The 16,579-nt window shown below is 36.8% G+C and overlaps 1 protein-coding gene across 3 annotated transcripts in view; it reads left to right on the forward strand.

Annotated features, from left to right (window-relative positions):
- Window positions 1-16,579, forward strand: part of arhgef4 (Rho guanine nucleotide exchange factor (GEF) 4) — a 113,435-nt gene that overhangs the window by 61,079 nt on the left and 35,777 nt on the right. Inside the window, exon 1 of one of the 3 annotated variants that reach the window (XM_049476720.1) lies at window positions 9,735-10,165. The exons of the other annotated variants lie outside the window; for them this stretch is intronic. Within the exon in view, the coding sequence (XP_049332677.1) occupies window positions 10,123-10,165 (43 nt within the window). The 5' untranslated portion in view covers window positions 9,735-10,122. Of the gene's footprint in view, window positions 1-9,734; window positions 10,166-16,579 lie in introns of those variants that run through there. 3 annotated transcript variants of the gene reach the window in all.

Raw genomic sequence — 16,579 nt, forward strand, 5'->3', positions numbered from 1 at the left:
TAAAAACCAACCAGGATTATTCCACCAAATATTGATTATTTCTGAACTGTTAAAACTTTATGAATATGAACTTGTTTTCTTTGCATTATTTTTTGTTATTTCAGTCATTTCTCATTTTCTGTAAATAAATGCTCTAAATGAGAATATTTTATTTGGAATTTGGGAGAAATGTTGTCTGTAGTTTATAGAATAAAACAACAATGTTCATTTTACTCAAACATAAACCTATAAATAGCACAATCAGAGAAAACTGATTCAGAAACTGAAGTGATCTCTTCATTTTTTACAGAGCTGTATTCTTTCACTAATGTTGGTAGAAGTAGTTTAATATACCTGTGGACGTGGAGGTGATGGAGTTAAATGATCTGTACGGAGCTGGATCAGTACTGTATGCTGTTATATAGTGTAATTTGCGGTAGTGTACGCTCTGATCTGTAGATAATAACGCTGAGCTTTATGCTTTTTCTTCATTCGTGAATATGTTATATAATAGAGAGTTCTTTGTTTTGTGCGTAACGTCCAGCGTTATACACAAAACCTCCATTCTGCCTTTCCCTGACCCTGCCAGTGAGTTATCGCTTTAATCGCTCTTTAATCTTATCTATAGTGAGTTATCGCTTTAATCGCTCTTTAATCTTATCTATAGTGAGTTATCGCTTTAATCGCTCTTTAATCTTATCTATAGTGAGTTATCGCTTTAATCGCTCTTTAATCTTATCTATAGTGAGTTATCGCTTTAATCGCTCTTTAATCTTATCTATAGTGAGTTATCGCTTTAATCGCTCTTTAATCTCATCTATAGTGAGTTATCGCTTTAATCGCTCTTTAATCTCATCTATAGTGAGTTATCGCTTTAATCGCTCTTTAATCTCATCTATAGTGAGTTATCGCTTTAATCGCTCTTTAATCTTATCTATAGTGAGTTATCGCTTTAATCGCTCTTTAATCTCATCTATAGTGAGTTATCGCTTTAATCGCTCTTTAATCTTATCTATAGTGAGTTATCGCTTTAATCGCTCTTTAATCTTATCTATAGTGAGTTATCGCTTTAATCGCTCTTTAATCTCATCTATAGTGAGTTATCGCTTTAATCGCTCTTTAATCTCATCTATAGTGAGTTATCGCTTTAATCGCTCTTTAATCTTATCTATAGTGAGTTATCGCTTTAATCGCTCTTTAATCTCATCTATAGTGAGCTATCGCTTTAATCGCTCTTTAATCTCATCTATAGTGAGTTATCGCTTTAATCGCTCTTTAATCTCATCTATAGTGAGTTATCGCTTTAATCGCTCTTTAATCTTATCTATAGTGAGTTATCGCTTTAATCGCTCTTTAATCTCATCTATAGTGAGTTATCGCTTTAATCGCTCTTTAATCTCATCTATAGTGAGTTATCGCTTTAATCGCTCTTTAATCTCATCTATAGTGAGTTATCGCTTTAATCGCTCTTTAATCTCATCTATAGTGAGTTATCGCTTTAATCGCTCTTTAATCTTATCTATAGTGAGTTATCGCTTTAATCGCTCTTTAATCTCATCTATAGTGAGTTATCGCTTTAATCGCTCTTTAATCTCATCTATAGTGAGTTATCGCTTTAATCGCTCTTTAATCTTATCTATAGTGAGTTATCGCTTTAATCGCTCTTTAATCTTATCTATAGTGAGTTATCGCTTTAATCGCTCTTTAATCTTATCTATAGTGAGTTATCGCTTTAATCGCTCTTTAATCTCATCTATAGTGAGTTATCACTTTAATCGCTCTTTAATCTTTTCTATAGTGAGTTATCGCTTTAATCGCTCTTTAATCTTATCTATAGTGAGTTATCGCTTTAATCGCTCTTTAATCTCATCTATAGTGAGTTATCGCTTTAATCGCTCTTTAATCTTATCTATAGTGAGTTATCGCTTTAATCGCTCTTTAATCTCATCTATAGTGAGTTATCGCTTTAATCGCTCTTTAATCTCATCTATAGTGAGTTATCGCTTTAATCGCTCTTTAATCTTATCTATAGTGAGTTATCGCTTTAATCGCTCTTTAATCTTATCTATAGTGAGTTATCGCTTTAATTGCTCTTTAATCTCATCTATAGTGAGTTATCGCTTTAATCGCTCTTTAATCTCATCTATAGTGAGTTATCGCTTTAATCGCTCTTTAATCTCATCTATAGTGAGTTATCGCTTTAATCGCTCTTTAATCTTATCTATAGTGAGTTATCGCTTTAATCGCTCTTTAATCTTATCTATAGTGAGTTATCGCTTTAATCGCTCTTTAATCTTATCTATAGTGAGTTATCGCTTTAATCGCTCTTTAATCTTATCTATAGTGAGTTATCGCTTTAATCGCTCTTTAATCTCATCTATAGTGAGTTATCGCTTTAATCGCTCTTTAATCTTATCTATAGTGAGTTATCGCTTTAATCGCTCTTTAATCTTATCTATAGTGAGTTATCGCTTTAATCGCTCTTTAATCTCATCTATAGTGAGTTATCGCTTTAATTGTTACTCAATATTATCTACAAGATACCTGAGTCAGATTAAATGTAAATGCTATCCTAACCTCACCACATCCAATTCAGAACATCCTCACTTGCTTTATCTCGGAATCAATTGATGTGTTTTTAGCGTTACTAATATACCGTATTTTTTGCACTATAAGGCGAATTTAAAATCCTTTAATTTTCTTCAAAAATCATCAGAGCTGCTTATAATCCGGTGCTCCTTATGTATGAATTCTATCAGTCAGGTTTTAAGGAGCAGTAAAGCCACTCCACTGAAGTACAGAGTTCTACAGGAGTTTCAGTGAAGTTTCTCCAGCACTAAGGCTGGAGCACCAAACTTTATACACTTGACACAGTGCAGTCAGACGAGCACCGTTCTCCTGAATTGGATTGCCTGATAGAGAAGTGTGAGGCCGGTAACTCTGATGAACTTGTCCTGTACAACAGAGGGAACTCTCGCTCTTCCTTTCCTGCTGCGGTTCTGATGAGTGCCAGTTCCATCATTACAATGTTTTTTAATGGTATTTGCTGCAACTGCACTTGAGGACACTTTTAAACATTTATTTAGTTGAGTAGTTGTTGCTTCTTCTCATAATCTGGATTCGAACATTACTCAAATACTCACTATTCACTGTATACCTGTAACTCTACCTCTTCACTACTTTACTTTAACTGATGCTCTCAAACACTTTATTAAGAGACAAGAAATTCAAGTAATTAACTCTTGATGAGTTCAGCACAGCTGTTAACTGAAAGCCTGAATTCCAGGTGACTCTACCTCATAAAACTGATCATCTAAGTTGTCTAAGCAAGAAATGATCATTTGAAGAATGTAAAATATTAAATATATTCTGGTGTGTTTAACACTAAATAATTCCATATGATTTTCATCATAGTATTAGTTTATAGTATATACTATAAGTTATAACTTATAACTCTTTATAACCATTAGGCATGTACTAATTCTCTTAATTAATCGTGGGTGTGGTTCATTTTGGGGGCATAACAAGAAATCTTGAATCGGTGTGCCAGTTGTTATTCTCTTTAAGAGTAGATCAGGTGAGCTCTGACTTTGGTGGATTGCTATTGTAACGGTGCAGCTACCTGGACGTGTTCAACAAACTCTTCTCAGCAGAGGAAACTGAGCTGCTGGTTGACGCTGTGAAGGAGCTCCAGCAGCTCATTTACGGGAACAGCAATGTTATTTTATTTACTATTCTGTTTATTGTTGATGTAAAAGTTGCGATTGAGGGCGTATATAAACGGTGGGAGCACCTATAGAAACGGACTCGATTGACTGTTGTCAGGGTTTTAATCAGTCAGTGCAGCTCAGAAAATAGACTATTGACGTGGTGTAAGATAGCAATAAGCATTGTGATGCACCTTACACAGGGTGTACAATAGAGCTCTATACGTTGTTGTTCACCAGCCGTGTTTGTGTATGTATTTATGACCTTTAAAGGACTGCAGGTGCAGGTTTTGGGTACAGTAATTTTTTTTTTCGGTGGAGTTTCCTCTTGTTGAGTTTAAGTGTTGAAAAGTGTTTAATGTGTTTAATCTCCTCCGGCGGAAAGTCAGCCGGTCTGGAATGTGAGGAATGCTGACTTTCACTTAAAGCCTGTTCCTGTTCTCTGGAAGGTGGTGTTTCCTCGTGAGCTGTTGGCACGAGAACTCTTCGCTTGGTGGTGAGGATGAGGGCATGGCCAGAGGCCAATATGCTGTATTCGGGCCAGCTGATTGGCCCAAATATGGATGATCTCTCGTTTCTCGTTTATCAAGAATAGATCTTTGATCACATGCGATATAAGAGAACTTAAAGTGTGGAGAACACAGTCGTAAAAAAAAACTTCTTTTATTTCGGTTGGACGCTAGAGGGCGCACCAGAGCAAGACCTAGCTTTTAAGCTTTTAAAACCTGTGTTTCACATACCGCCACACCACTAGAGGCGCTGTGGAGCACTGTGTAGAACAGCACCACCAAAAAAATCTGTTGCAAAAAAGCATACTGATACAACTCACTAACTAACGCTAGCCAGCTAACCTGTCTCGCTCCGTCCCGCCTGGATAGAACCTGCCCGAGAACAGCACTTTATCTGAGGAGCTCCTGCTGCTGTTCCTCACTGTATGAGTGTATTTATCGGAGAAAAATAGAAATGATAGGATTTCGATAGGATTACAGCTCTTGCTTGTGAATATTCATACCTGCAAACATATCGCCTCTGATTGGCTAACAGCACTGAGACACCAGGAGACAAGCAACGGTTAGAATAGAACGGTTTTAAAATAAATACATTTTTACACTAATAACAGTTTTTTGCAATGTCATATGTTACTTTACAACATGTGTAATAATGCTTTTCTGCTAAGTGCAGTTCAGCCACTGACCTAGTCTTAGAGTCTCTGTAAAACCAAATCCACCTGAGATCCTATTTAAACCTACAGTTACACACAGAGGTGGGTAGAGTCCAGGTCCAGAAAGTAAAAATACACCCCAGTGTTGTTGTAAACATGCACCTATCTATCTCAGTTATACTTGGCTGGTGGTGTTTTTCCTCCATAGACTAATTCTAACCATTTGTTTCTTAGCTCTGAATTACTGGGTAAAGTATATAAACACTGATGTGTTATTCGCACAAATAACACAGGAATGAACTGCATGCTGTTCCTAGCGCTGTTAGTTATCTCCTATCTGACGAGACGGCGTCGCTGCCCGGCTTCAGCTCTGCTGTCTGTGGGCGGTCCCAAGCCGAGGTGGGCGGGGCCATGAATACTATAATTGACGGGTTGATGTAGACACAGTGCTTTTCCTGATCTTTTTCCTCGTTTTTCTGAATATTTTCTTTTACTAGCTGCTGCAGAAAATGAGGAAGAGGAGGAGTTTTATCATGTGCAGCATCATAAACACTTTTAAAATCCGGTGTTTTTTACTATTTTATTGAGTTATATTTCTTTATCAGGGTTATTTCTGTAGTTGAGATGATGTTAGGATGAAGCTCCGCAGTGTAAAGTTTAACAGGATCTGTTGCTGGTTGATCTGGGGGCTCTGAGTCCTCCCCCTCCCCCCGGTCCCTCAGCAATTATGGGTTAAATTCTTCGAATGCGTTCAGAACTCAGGGCTGCGCTGGTGCTGCGCTCGGTAGGCGCTGCCGCCGGGTTTACTAACAGCCTGGCTGTAGCAGTGGAGGGGTGGAGGTGGGGGGACTGAGACGGGCGCTGGGGGAGGGCTTTATCAGCGACAGGAGCATGAAGTCCTCATCGGTTCTGCAAGAAACTGTATTTATAGCTGATTATCTGCTTTAGAAAATGTGCAGCAGTATATAAACTATACAGAATACCTACAGAACATCATCAGCCATAACATTAAAACCACTGCCAGCTGTTGATAATGATGATTGTAGCAGTGATGCATCTAAAATTAAGATTATTTACCTCCTGTTCCTGAGGTTTAAATTGCCAGGATCATGGTGGTACAGAGAATATAGGTTGTTTTTTTATTTAAGGATATTTAAGGATAGTCGGAGGGTTAAGAATTCAAGGATTCAAGGAGATTTTATTGTCATTCACATCACATGTGGTACATGAGGTGGAACGAAATTGAGATCTCATAATCCAGTTTACACCCAAGAGCTGTTGTAAAAATAGATAAATATAGATAAAATAGATAACAAAATAAAAGAACACAATAAAAATAGAATAGAACAAAACAGATATCAAGATAAATTATGTAAAAATGTGAAGTCAGAAGTCTGCAGAGGGCGCTGTTTTGGTGGCACACAGAGAAACAATACCATAATTATTAGTCAGGATTAGCCTGGAGACTTCGTCTGAGGGAGGGATCTGTACCTACTGTAAAAAAAGACAGAGCTCCTAAACGGCTCATTCTGAAAGGGGCTGAAACTGGAGAAAAAGAATAGAGCTGGTGAGAGTGAGAGTTTTTGTGAGAGTGAGTTTGTGCAAAGAACTTGAACATAAATATTTTAGGGTTTTGTGTAGAACATAGGCTGCACTTTTCTATAAAAATGTAACATGTCGACTTTAATGTGGTCTTTTTATACAAGAAATGGGATAAATTTTTTGTTGCACATTATGGTGTATCACAGTTTAGGATCATAGGTTGGATTTTGTGAGTTTTTTTTTTTTTGCAGTTTGAGTACTCAGCTAAAAATTGTATTTTGTTCGCCATCGGTTTCAGCCCCAAATGTTTTTTTTCAGTTTCGGATTTAGCCAAAAAATATTTTTTATTCGCTTTTGATTTCAGCCAAAAAATATTTTTTTTCGGTTTCAGTTTCAGCCCAAAATTCCATTTTGTTTGGTTTCAATCAAAAAGTTCAATTTTGCTCGGTTTCGATTTAGTCAAATATTCTATTTTGTTTTGTTTCTGACAAAATGTTTATGCACTGGTAAAAAAATTATTTGCAGAAAATGAGAAATGTCTGAAATAACAAAAAAAGATGCAGAGCTTTCAGACCTCAAATAATGCAAAGAAAACAAGTTCATATTCATAAAGTTTTAAGAGTTCAGAAATAATCAATATTTGGTGGAATAACCCCGGTTTGTTTTTAATCACAGTTTTAATTTCATGCATCTTTGCATCATGTTCTCCTCCACCAGTCTTACACACTGCTTTTGGATAACTTTATGCTGCTTTACTCCTGGTGTAAAAATTCAAGCAGTTCAGTTTGGTGGTTTGATGGTTTGTGATCATCCATCTTCCTCTTGATTATATTCCAGAGGTTTTTCAATTTGGTAAAATCAAAGATGTTTTCCAGAGCTGTAAATATTTTATAAATAAATAAATATATATATATATATATACAGTTGAGGACGATATTATTAGCCCCCTTACAAAATAGTCCTTGTTTTCTAAGGATTTTCCACGTGATATTAACCAGAGCAAAATAAAATAAACACAGCTTTTTTTAGACATCGTAGTTTTATTTTGGATGCTTACACTATATTATATTCCACTCAGAAATGAAGATATTACACAAAACACAAAAACTATCAGGGTCAAAATTATTAGCCCCCCACATCCTAATAGTTAATTGTGTATCCTTTTTGCTGGATTACTTCCTGCAGACGTTTGTTGTAGTTTACAACAAGTCTCTCACACTTCATTTGAGGAATCCTGGCCCATTCTTCTTTGGCAAATCTCTCAAGTTCCTCTAGATTCGATGGTTGTCTTGCATGGACATTTTTCTTTAGGTCACCCCACAGATTTTCTATTGGATTTAAGTCAGGGCTTTGTGCAGGCCATTCAATGACATTCACTTTGGTCATCTGGAGATAGTTCTTCACCAGGAGGGATGTGTGTTTAGGATCACTGTCATGTTGGAAAATGAAGTGACGTCTCAGACCCAGTTTCACAGCTGACTGCTTAAGGTTCTCTTTCAAAATAGTCACATATTTTTCTTTATTCATGATTCCGTCCACCTTGACAAGATTTCCAGTTCCAGATGCACTGAAGCATCCCCATAGCATAATACTCCCACCACCATGCTTCACTGTGGGGATGGTGTTCTTTGGGTTGAATGCCTGTCCTTTTTTTCTCCAAACATAAGCAGTGTCCCTGTGGCCAAAGAGCTCTAGTTTAGTCTCATCAGACCATAAGACACGCTTCCAGTATGAATAATTTTTCTCCAGGTTGTCCCGAGCATACTTAAGTCTTGCTTGAAGGTGCCTCTTCCTCAAAAGTGGAGTTTTTCTTGGTCTGCACGCTCGCAGGTCATTCCTGTGCAGAGCTCTAGTGATGGTCTTCTTAGAGACTATGATTCCCGATGTGGCCAAGTCATTTGCCAGTGCCTTGGAAGTTAATCTGGGGTCTCTAGACACATTTCTCACTAGTATTCTTTCCAGTCTCTCTGAAATATTTCTCTTTCTACCTCTGCCAGGCTTGTTCTGCACTGTGTTGCTGTCTTTGAATCTCTGAATGATGCCTCTCACTCCAGTTCTTGACACTTGGAAACGCTTGGATATCTGTGTTTATCCCTCTCCTGCTTTGTGTGCATCAGTAATTCTTTTTCTCAGGTCCAAACTGATTTCCTTTGTTTTTGGCATGTTGCTTCCTCAACTGCCAGCTCCATAATGAGGCTTTTATACCATGTTTTAACTTAAATGAGTTAATTAACTTAACTTAATTGAGTGCAGTCATCTGTTTCACCTGATCACCTTTATGCACATCACCTGAGAAGGTAAAGCACATCACTGCACAAAAGTGGCTTGTGTGATGACTTAATAAATGTTAATTTCTTAAAGGGGGCTAATAATAATGTCCCTGGTCATTTTAGCTTATTCTTACATAATAATATTTTGGTGCACAAATATAAATATTTTGGTCCTTCTAATGAAAAATTGTATGTTCAGAAATGCTCTGTTAGAACTGCCTTGCTCTGCTAAAAAGGATCTTGCCAGAATCTTGAGGAGACTTAAAATTTCATAGGGGGGCTAATAATATCGTCCTCAACTGTATATATATATATATTGAGGCTTTAAGTTCTTACCCGGACGAAGCTGGCGGGGAACCAGCCCTCGCTGTCTAGGACACGCCCCCACCACCACTCCTTATTGGTGGCGTCCACTACCTCGATGACGTCACCGGCCTTGAAGCCCAGCTCCTGGTCGTCCATGGTGACGTGATCCCACAACGCCTCGGCACACACACTTCCATCACTGATCAGCTGCACACACACACACACACACAAAATCAGTTTATAGCATTTGACTCAATAATGAACAAAATCACGATTTTTCAGCTTTTTCTGGCTGCTGCGCCTGCGCTGATCTCCACTCTAATTACCATCAAGCCTAGTGCTGAACTTTACATTTTCTGCATACAGTGTAAAGGCAGCTTAAGAGATAAAACTGTAAAAAAATCACGTAAAAGAGCGTAGAAATGAATTTAATAGAAATACAAAAATAAGAACATATTGCAGAAAGATACAATAGTAATCAGATGTAGCAGATGTCATCCATCTTCCTCTTGATTATATTCCAGAGGTTTTCAATTTGGTAAAATCGTGCTGTCTTATTTTTATTTTATAGAGCTGTATGTTATTGGCTGTGTCTCTGTAAAGAGCTTCTACATGTCGTACTGTTGCCCGTCCCCTTCAGTGGAGCCCCAGTGATGCCAGTCTGTGACAGTGTGTGTGTGTGTGTGTGTGTGTGTGTGTGTGTGAGACAGAGAGAGGGCTGATCGTGTGTCTAGGCTTCCGCGGCTGTGCGCGAGAGCGAGTGTGCGAGAGAGAGAGAGAGAGAGCGTCTCAGAGTGAAAGTGAGCGAGAGGTTAGAGGGAGGGATGGAGCGCAGTGTCGGACTCTCGCGCCGTTACAGGGGCTGACTGACGCACTCACATATTCACACACTCTCACACACGCGCAGGTACGTACCCGTCGCCGCTATCGCGCGCTCCTGATTTGGACGTTGGCACCTGCTGAGGAGAAGAAGACCCACCCATCTCCTCTGGGGCGACGGTGGCTGAATGCGGCGCAGCAGCGCGTGCCCGGAGAGGTGGGCATCCCGCTGGCGGGGGGCATCCGGGGGGGCGTCTGGGGTCAGTACCCGTCCCCCAGCTCAGATCAGGACTGCAGCCCCGCGCTCGCTCTGTCCGTGAAAACGGTGCGAGGGGTCATGTCCCACTACTGGAGCTTAGAGAGCCTGCACTCCACCAACGGTGAGCACACCCTTACTCACTATTACCCTACGAGAAACCGCCGGCTACGTACCAAATTCCTACCAAACGCTACGTACACGCTCCCGTAACCGCCACCTCGCACCGGCTCACCGCACCATCACCATACCAAACATCACTTTACCATCACCTTACCATCACTTCACTATCATCTCACTTTACTATCACCTCACATCCATCACAATCACCTCACCATCACCTTACCATCACCTTACTATCACCTCACCATCACCTTACCATCACCATACCATCACCTTATCATCCATTACCTTACCAAATATCACTTTACCATTCATTACCTTACCATCACCTCACTAATACCTTACTATCACTTTACCTACACTTCACTATCACCTTACCGTCCATCACCTCACTATCACTTGAATATCACTTTACCATCACCGCAACATCACCTTACCGTTCATCACCTTACTATTATCTTACCATCACCTTACTATCACTTCACCATCCATCACCTTACAATTTATCACCTTCCCATTACCCTACGATCACCTTACGATTATTTTACTTTCAACTTACAGTCACTTCATCATCACCTTACTATCACTTTACTAAAACTTTACCATCATCTTACTGTAACCTTACCATCACTGTACTATTATTTTCTATAATTTTACCATCACTTTACCATCACCTTACTATAACTTTAACATCACTTTAACATCACCTTACCATTCATCACCTCACCATCACTTTACCATCACCTTACTATCATTTTACTATCATTTTACCATCACTTTACTATCATTTTACTATCACCTTACTATCATTTTACTATCATTTTACCATCACTTTACTATCATTTTACTATCACCTTACTATCATTTTACTTGCACCTTACTATCACCTTATAATCACCATACTGTCACTTTACTATCAATTTACTTTCACCTTACCATTACCCTACCATCACTTTACTATAACTTCACCATCATTTTACTCACTTTACTATCACCTTACCATCACCGTACTATCATTTTACTATGATTTTACGTTCACTTTACCATCACATTGCTATCATTTTACTATAATTTTACTATCAACTTACCATCACTTTACTATAACTTTACCATCACCTCACCATCACCTTTCCTCAACTGTGGCCAGTTTGTCAATAACCGATACATACCGGGTGTATGAAGTTGTCTATGTAGTTACAGACTGGATACAATACGAGAGTAATGCAGTATAGTGTACACGCTGTACTGTAACTGTGAAGTCAGCTGGTAACTATTACCAGCATTTTGTAACTAATGTCTCAGTTTACTAGTTCAGTATCTTCTCCAAATTCTTCTGTATCTATTAAGAATTATTTAGTATCCACTGTGATTTCTCCATGTCTGCTCTATGTTCACTCTGAATGATTCAGTATCCAGTATGAGCTATTCAATGTCTACTGCAAATTCATTCAGTATCTACTAATAATTATGAAGTCTCCACTATGAATTTTTCAGTGTCTATTTTAAATGGTTCAAATTATTCAATATCTACTCCAAATTATTCAGTGTCCACTATGAATTAGTCAGCTTCTACGATGAGTTATTTAATATGCAGTCCAAATTACTCAGTATACACTATGAATTATTTAGCGTCTACTGCAAATTATTCAGTATCTACAAAAAATATTCAGTATCCACTATGAGTTATTCAATATGCAGTCTAAATGATCCAGTATCTACTAATAATTATTTACTCTCCACTATGAATTATTTAGTATCTACTATTCATGATTTAGAATATAATTTGAATTATTCAGTATCCGCAATAAGTTATTTAATATCTACTCCAAGTTATTCAGTGTCTACTTTTAATTTAATCTGTTTCGTATCTACTATGAATTACTTAGTATCAGTATCTATTACGATTATTCAGTATCTACTATAAATCATTTAGTATCTCTAATACATAATTTAGTATGCATTTATCAGTATTAACTACAAATTGTTTGATATCCACTGTGAATTACTCAGTATCTATTAAAATTTATAGAGTATTAACTACAATTTTTTTAGTATCCACTGTGAATTACTCAGTATCTATTACAATTTATACAATATTAACTACAAATTGTTTGATATCCACTGTGAATTACTCAGTATCTATTACAATTTATAGAGTATTAACTACATTTTTTTTAGTATCCACTGTGAATTACTCAGTATCTATTACAATTTATACAATATTAACTACAAATTGTTTGATATCCACTGTGAATTACTCAGTATCTATTACAATTTATACAATATTAACTACAAATTGTTTGATATCCACTGTGAATTACTCAGTATCTATTACAATTTATAGAGTATTAACTACAATTTTTTTAGTATCCACTGTGAATTACTCAGTATCTATTACAATTTATTTAGTATTAACTACAAATTGTTTAGTATCCACAATGAATTACTCAGTACCTAATACAATTTATTCAGTATTACTTACAAATTGTTTAGTATCCACTATGAATTAGGCAGTGTCCGCAGTACTCTTGAATTATTTAGTACCTACAATGATTAATTCAGTACCTGCTATGGGCCATTCACAATCTACTCTTGAGTTATTCAGTACCTACTCAGAAATTATTCAGTAACTACTATGAGTTACTCAGTATGTACTATTAATTACTCAGTATCTATAACAATCTAATCAGTATTAACTACAGATTGTTTAGTATCTACTGTGAATTACTCAGTATCTGCAGTACTCTTGAATTATTTAGTACCTGCTATGAGCTGTTCAGTATCTATTACAATTTTATTCAGTATTAACTACAAATAGTTTAGTATCCGTTGTAAATTACAGTTATTTAGTAATTATTTTGTATTTTTACAGGTAAAATTAAGGGATTAATCAGGTTCTGAGAGTTTATTTATATTGAACAGTTTAATCTGTACCTCCGCTAGTGATCTTCTCCCTCAGTGTGTGTGTGTATAATGTGTGTGTAGTGTGTGTGTATAGTGTGTGTGGTGTGTGTGTGTGTGTTCTTTGTGTATTGTGTGGTGAGGTTTGGATCTGTGTGGCTCCGTTGTCTCGGCTGGTTCTGGGTCAGTGGGGAGCAGAGGCGGCTGAATGGAACATTGTATTTGAGGACGACGTAAACACTGATTAAAACGGCACTCATCAGCCGGACCAGCCTTTTCTATACCAGCACTCACTTATACACAGGCAGATACTGAGAGAATAGATCAAATATGAGTTATTCAGTACTTAATCAGAAATTAGTCAGTACCTACTTCTCAGTTATTCAGTACTTAGTCTGAATTATTCAGTATCTACTATCAATTATTCAGTACTTACTTTTGAATTGTTCAGTACCTGTTATCCAATACCTACTATGCATTTTCAGTATCTTCTCTTAAGTTATTTAGTACCTAGTCTGAACTATTCAGTACCTCCTCTGAAGTATTTCTTATCTTTTCTTGAGTTATTCAGTATCTTTTGAGTTGTTCAGTACCTACTCTGAATTATTCAGTACCTATTCATAAATTATTCAGTACCTACTCTGAAATTGTTTAGTACGTACTTTTTAATTATTCAGTATCTACTTTGAATTATTCAGTAGCTTCTTTTGAGATGTTCAGTACCTACTCAGAAATGATTCAGTACCTACTCTTCAGTTTTTCAGTACTTAGTCTGAATTATTCAGTACCTACTCTGATTTATTCAGTGCATTCTCTTGAGTTGTTCAGTACTTACTTTTGAGTTATTTAGTATATTCTCTGAATTATTCAGTATCTTCTCTTGAGATATTCAGTACTTAGTCTGAATTGTTCAGTACCTACTCTGAGTTATTCAGTACCTATTCTTCAGTTATTCACTACTTAGTCTGAATATTTCAGTACCTACTCTGAATTATTCAGTGCCTTTTCTTGAGTTGTTCAGTACCTATTCTTAGTAATTCAGTATCTTCTCTTGAGGTCTTCAGTACTTAGTCTGAATTGTTGAGGACCTACTCTGAATTATTCAGTACCTACTCTTGAGTTTTTCAGTACCTACTCTGAATTATTCAGTACCTACTCTTGAGTTTTTCAGTACCTACTCTGAATTATTTACTCTGAATTACTTTTCTTGAGTTATTCAGTGTGTACTATGAATTATACAGTATCTGCACTGAATTATTCAGTGTCTACTCTTGAATGTTTTAGTACCTACTGAGTTTTCCAGTACTTAGTCTGAATTATTCAGTACCCTCTCTTGAGTTGTTCAATACCTACTATTTAATTACTCCATACCTACTCTGAATTAACTAGTATCTACTATGAATTATCCAGTATATATTCTGAGTTATTCAGTAAGTACTATTAATTTTACAGTATCTACACTGAATTAATCAGAACCTACTATGAGTTATTCAGTAGCTACTCATTTAAGTTATTTAGTACCTACTCTTGAATTGTTCAGTCTCTACTATGACTAAATATTTATTTATATATACCCTCATTAGAGAAAAAAATAAATAATAAAGCACTGTTTAATTTCCTGTAGTGTTCAGAATGTGTGTTTTGGTCGCTCGTTATTATTCTAGTGAATTCTGCTGCTTTAATTCATAACACATAATTACCAATAGAACTGTGTAGAATATCTGGGGAACAGCTGAGGATTATGGGTAGTGAAGTTCAGAGATCAGATTTGCTGAGACAGACTGAAAAAACATGATAAAACTATTCCAGCATCGGCTAATAGCTAATAAACACCTGCTAAAGCTGCTGAACTGTATTTATTATTGTGTACTGTAGTGGAGGCTGAGGTTTACGGTGGTGCTGGGAATTGTGGGGGATTGTGGGGGATTGTGGGAGTCACTCCGGGTCTCATATCACTCTTTAATCAGGACTGAAGGACTGTAATAGTTGGGTTTTATTACTGTAATATCACAGTTCTGCTGGATCAGCAGAGATTACAGCTTCTCGTCTTTTTTTCTCAGGATTTTAAACCGTTAACACAAACATTTACAGATTACTGACCATCATATAACCTGTAACCAAACTGTGCTGAAACCAGACCTTTCACTACAACTGTTTCTGTTCTTGATAATAAATATTTAGCACTGTGTAATTTTATCATACAAAATTTGCTTGGTTCAGGCATCTTTTTTACTTTATTGACTCTTTATAAAGTTATTTATTCATGTCACTCAGAAGCGATTCCACCACAGAGTGAATACTGTATATTATACTCAGCTTTACTGTGAGATAATTCCTAAGGCTGGATTATATTTCTGCGTAAAGTTGGCGTGTTTGTTACGGTAAAGCCTGTGCGAGCGCCCTATGCAGCTGCCTGCATTCATACAGTACTTCTGCATTCATGCGTTCATGACTCTTCTGGGAACCAATCACAGCTGCTGCTGTCCACGTTGTGCAACACGTAGTTACGTAGTGTTATTTCTGGGAAGGTGTGCACCAGGGTATGGTGTAGGGTTACGTGGCAAAAAACACACTAAATCTGATATTTTTAATTCCGATCTGTGTCAATTCAGTATGGTGTGTTATTAAAATCCAATACATATCCGATTCATGGATATGTCTGAACTCAGTCTAAACCCCCAGATCAGAATTAATTCGATTCAATCAGTTTTACAGATTTTTTTTGCATTATAAGGTGCACTTAAAATCCTTTAATTTGTCCCAAAATCGTCAGTGCTCCTTATAATCTGGTGCTCCTTATAGTGCAAAAAAAACAGTACATGAAACAAAAGGAGAACAGAAAGTGAGCGTGAGTAGATGGGAAAATTAACAGAATAACATGATTTTTTCAGTGAGCTGGAGTGAATTCTCCATGGTCAGCTCAGCGGCACACTGCAAAAAATCCATTGGCTAAAACTAAACAAAATATATGTAAATTAAGACATAAATGTTTAAATCAAGCAAAAAAAAAATCTGTAGTAAGATTTCTTAAAATAAGGTCAATGGAAAAGTCTCAAGATAAGAGAATTAAGCAAAAATCCCTTATTTTGTGGCTTACACAAGAATCAGAATAACTTTACTGGTGACATTTTGTGCTTTTAAATCTTTTTCTAAATCTAAGTAAGACCGAATAAGATAATTATTCCTAAAATACATAAAACAATCTTACACTTACACAATGCTTAGTACCACAACAATAAGATTTATTGCCTTGAAATTAGATCATTTCACTTGCTAAGATTTATTTTGTTGCAGTGCAGTCTGACCTCATTCATAACCCTGAGATTCTGAATGAAGGCTTAAAGTGAAACTTAACGTGAAGCACTGCTAAATCATGTAGCATGCATGCCACTTAAAAAAGCATGAACCGTTCAGACAGATGTGAGATACCGCCTGAAATAAATATCGGATTTGGTCAGAAAATGTGATTATGATTTTTACCTGCTTTATTCAGATAAATAAACCTTATATCTTT

Source organism: Astyanax mexicanus, chromosome 4 (assembly GCF_023375975.1).
Source record: "Astyanax mexicanus isolate ESR-SI-001 chromosome 4, AstMex3_surface, whole genome shotgun sequence".
NCBI lineage: Eukaryota > Metazoa > Chordata > Actinopteri > Characiformes > Acestrorhamphidae > Astyanax > Astyanax mexicanus.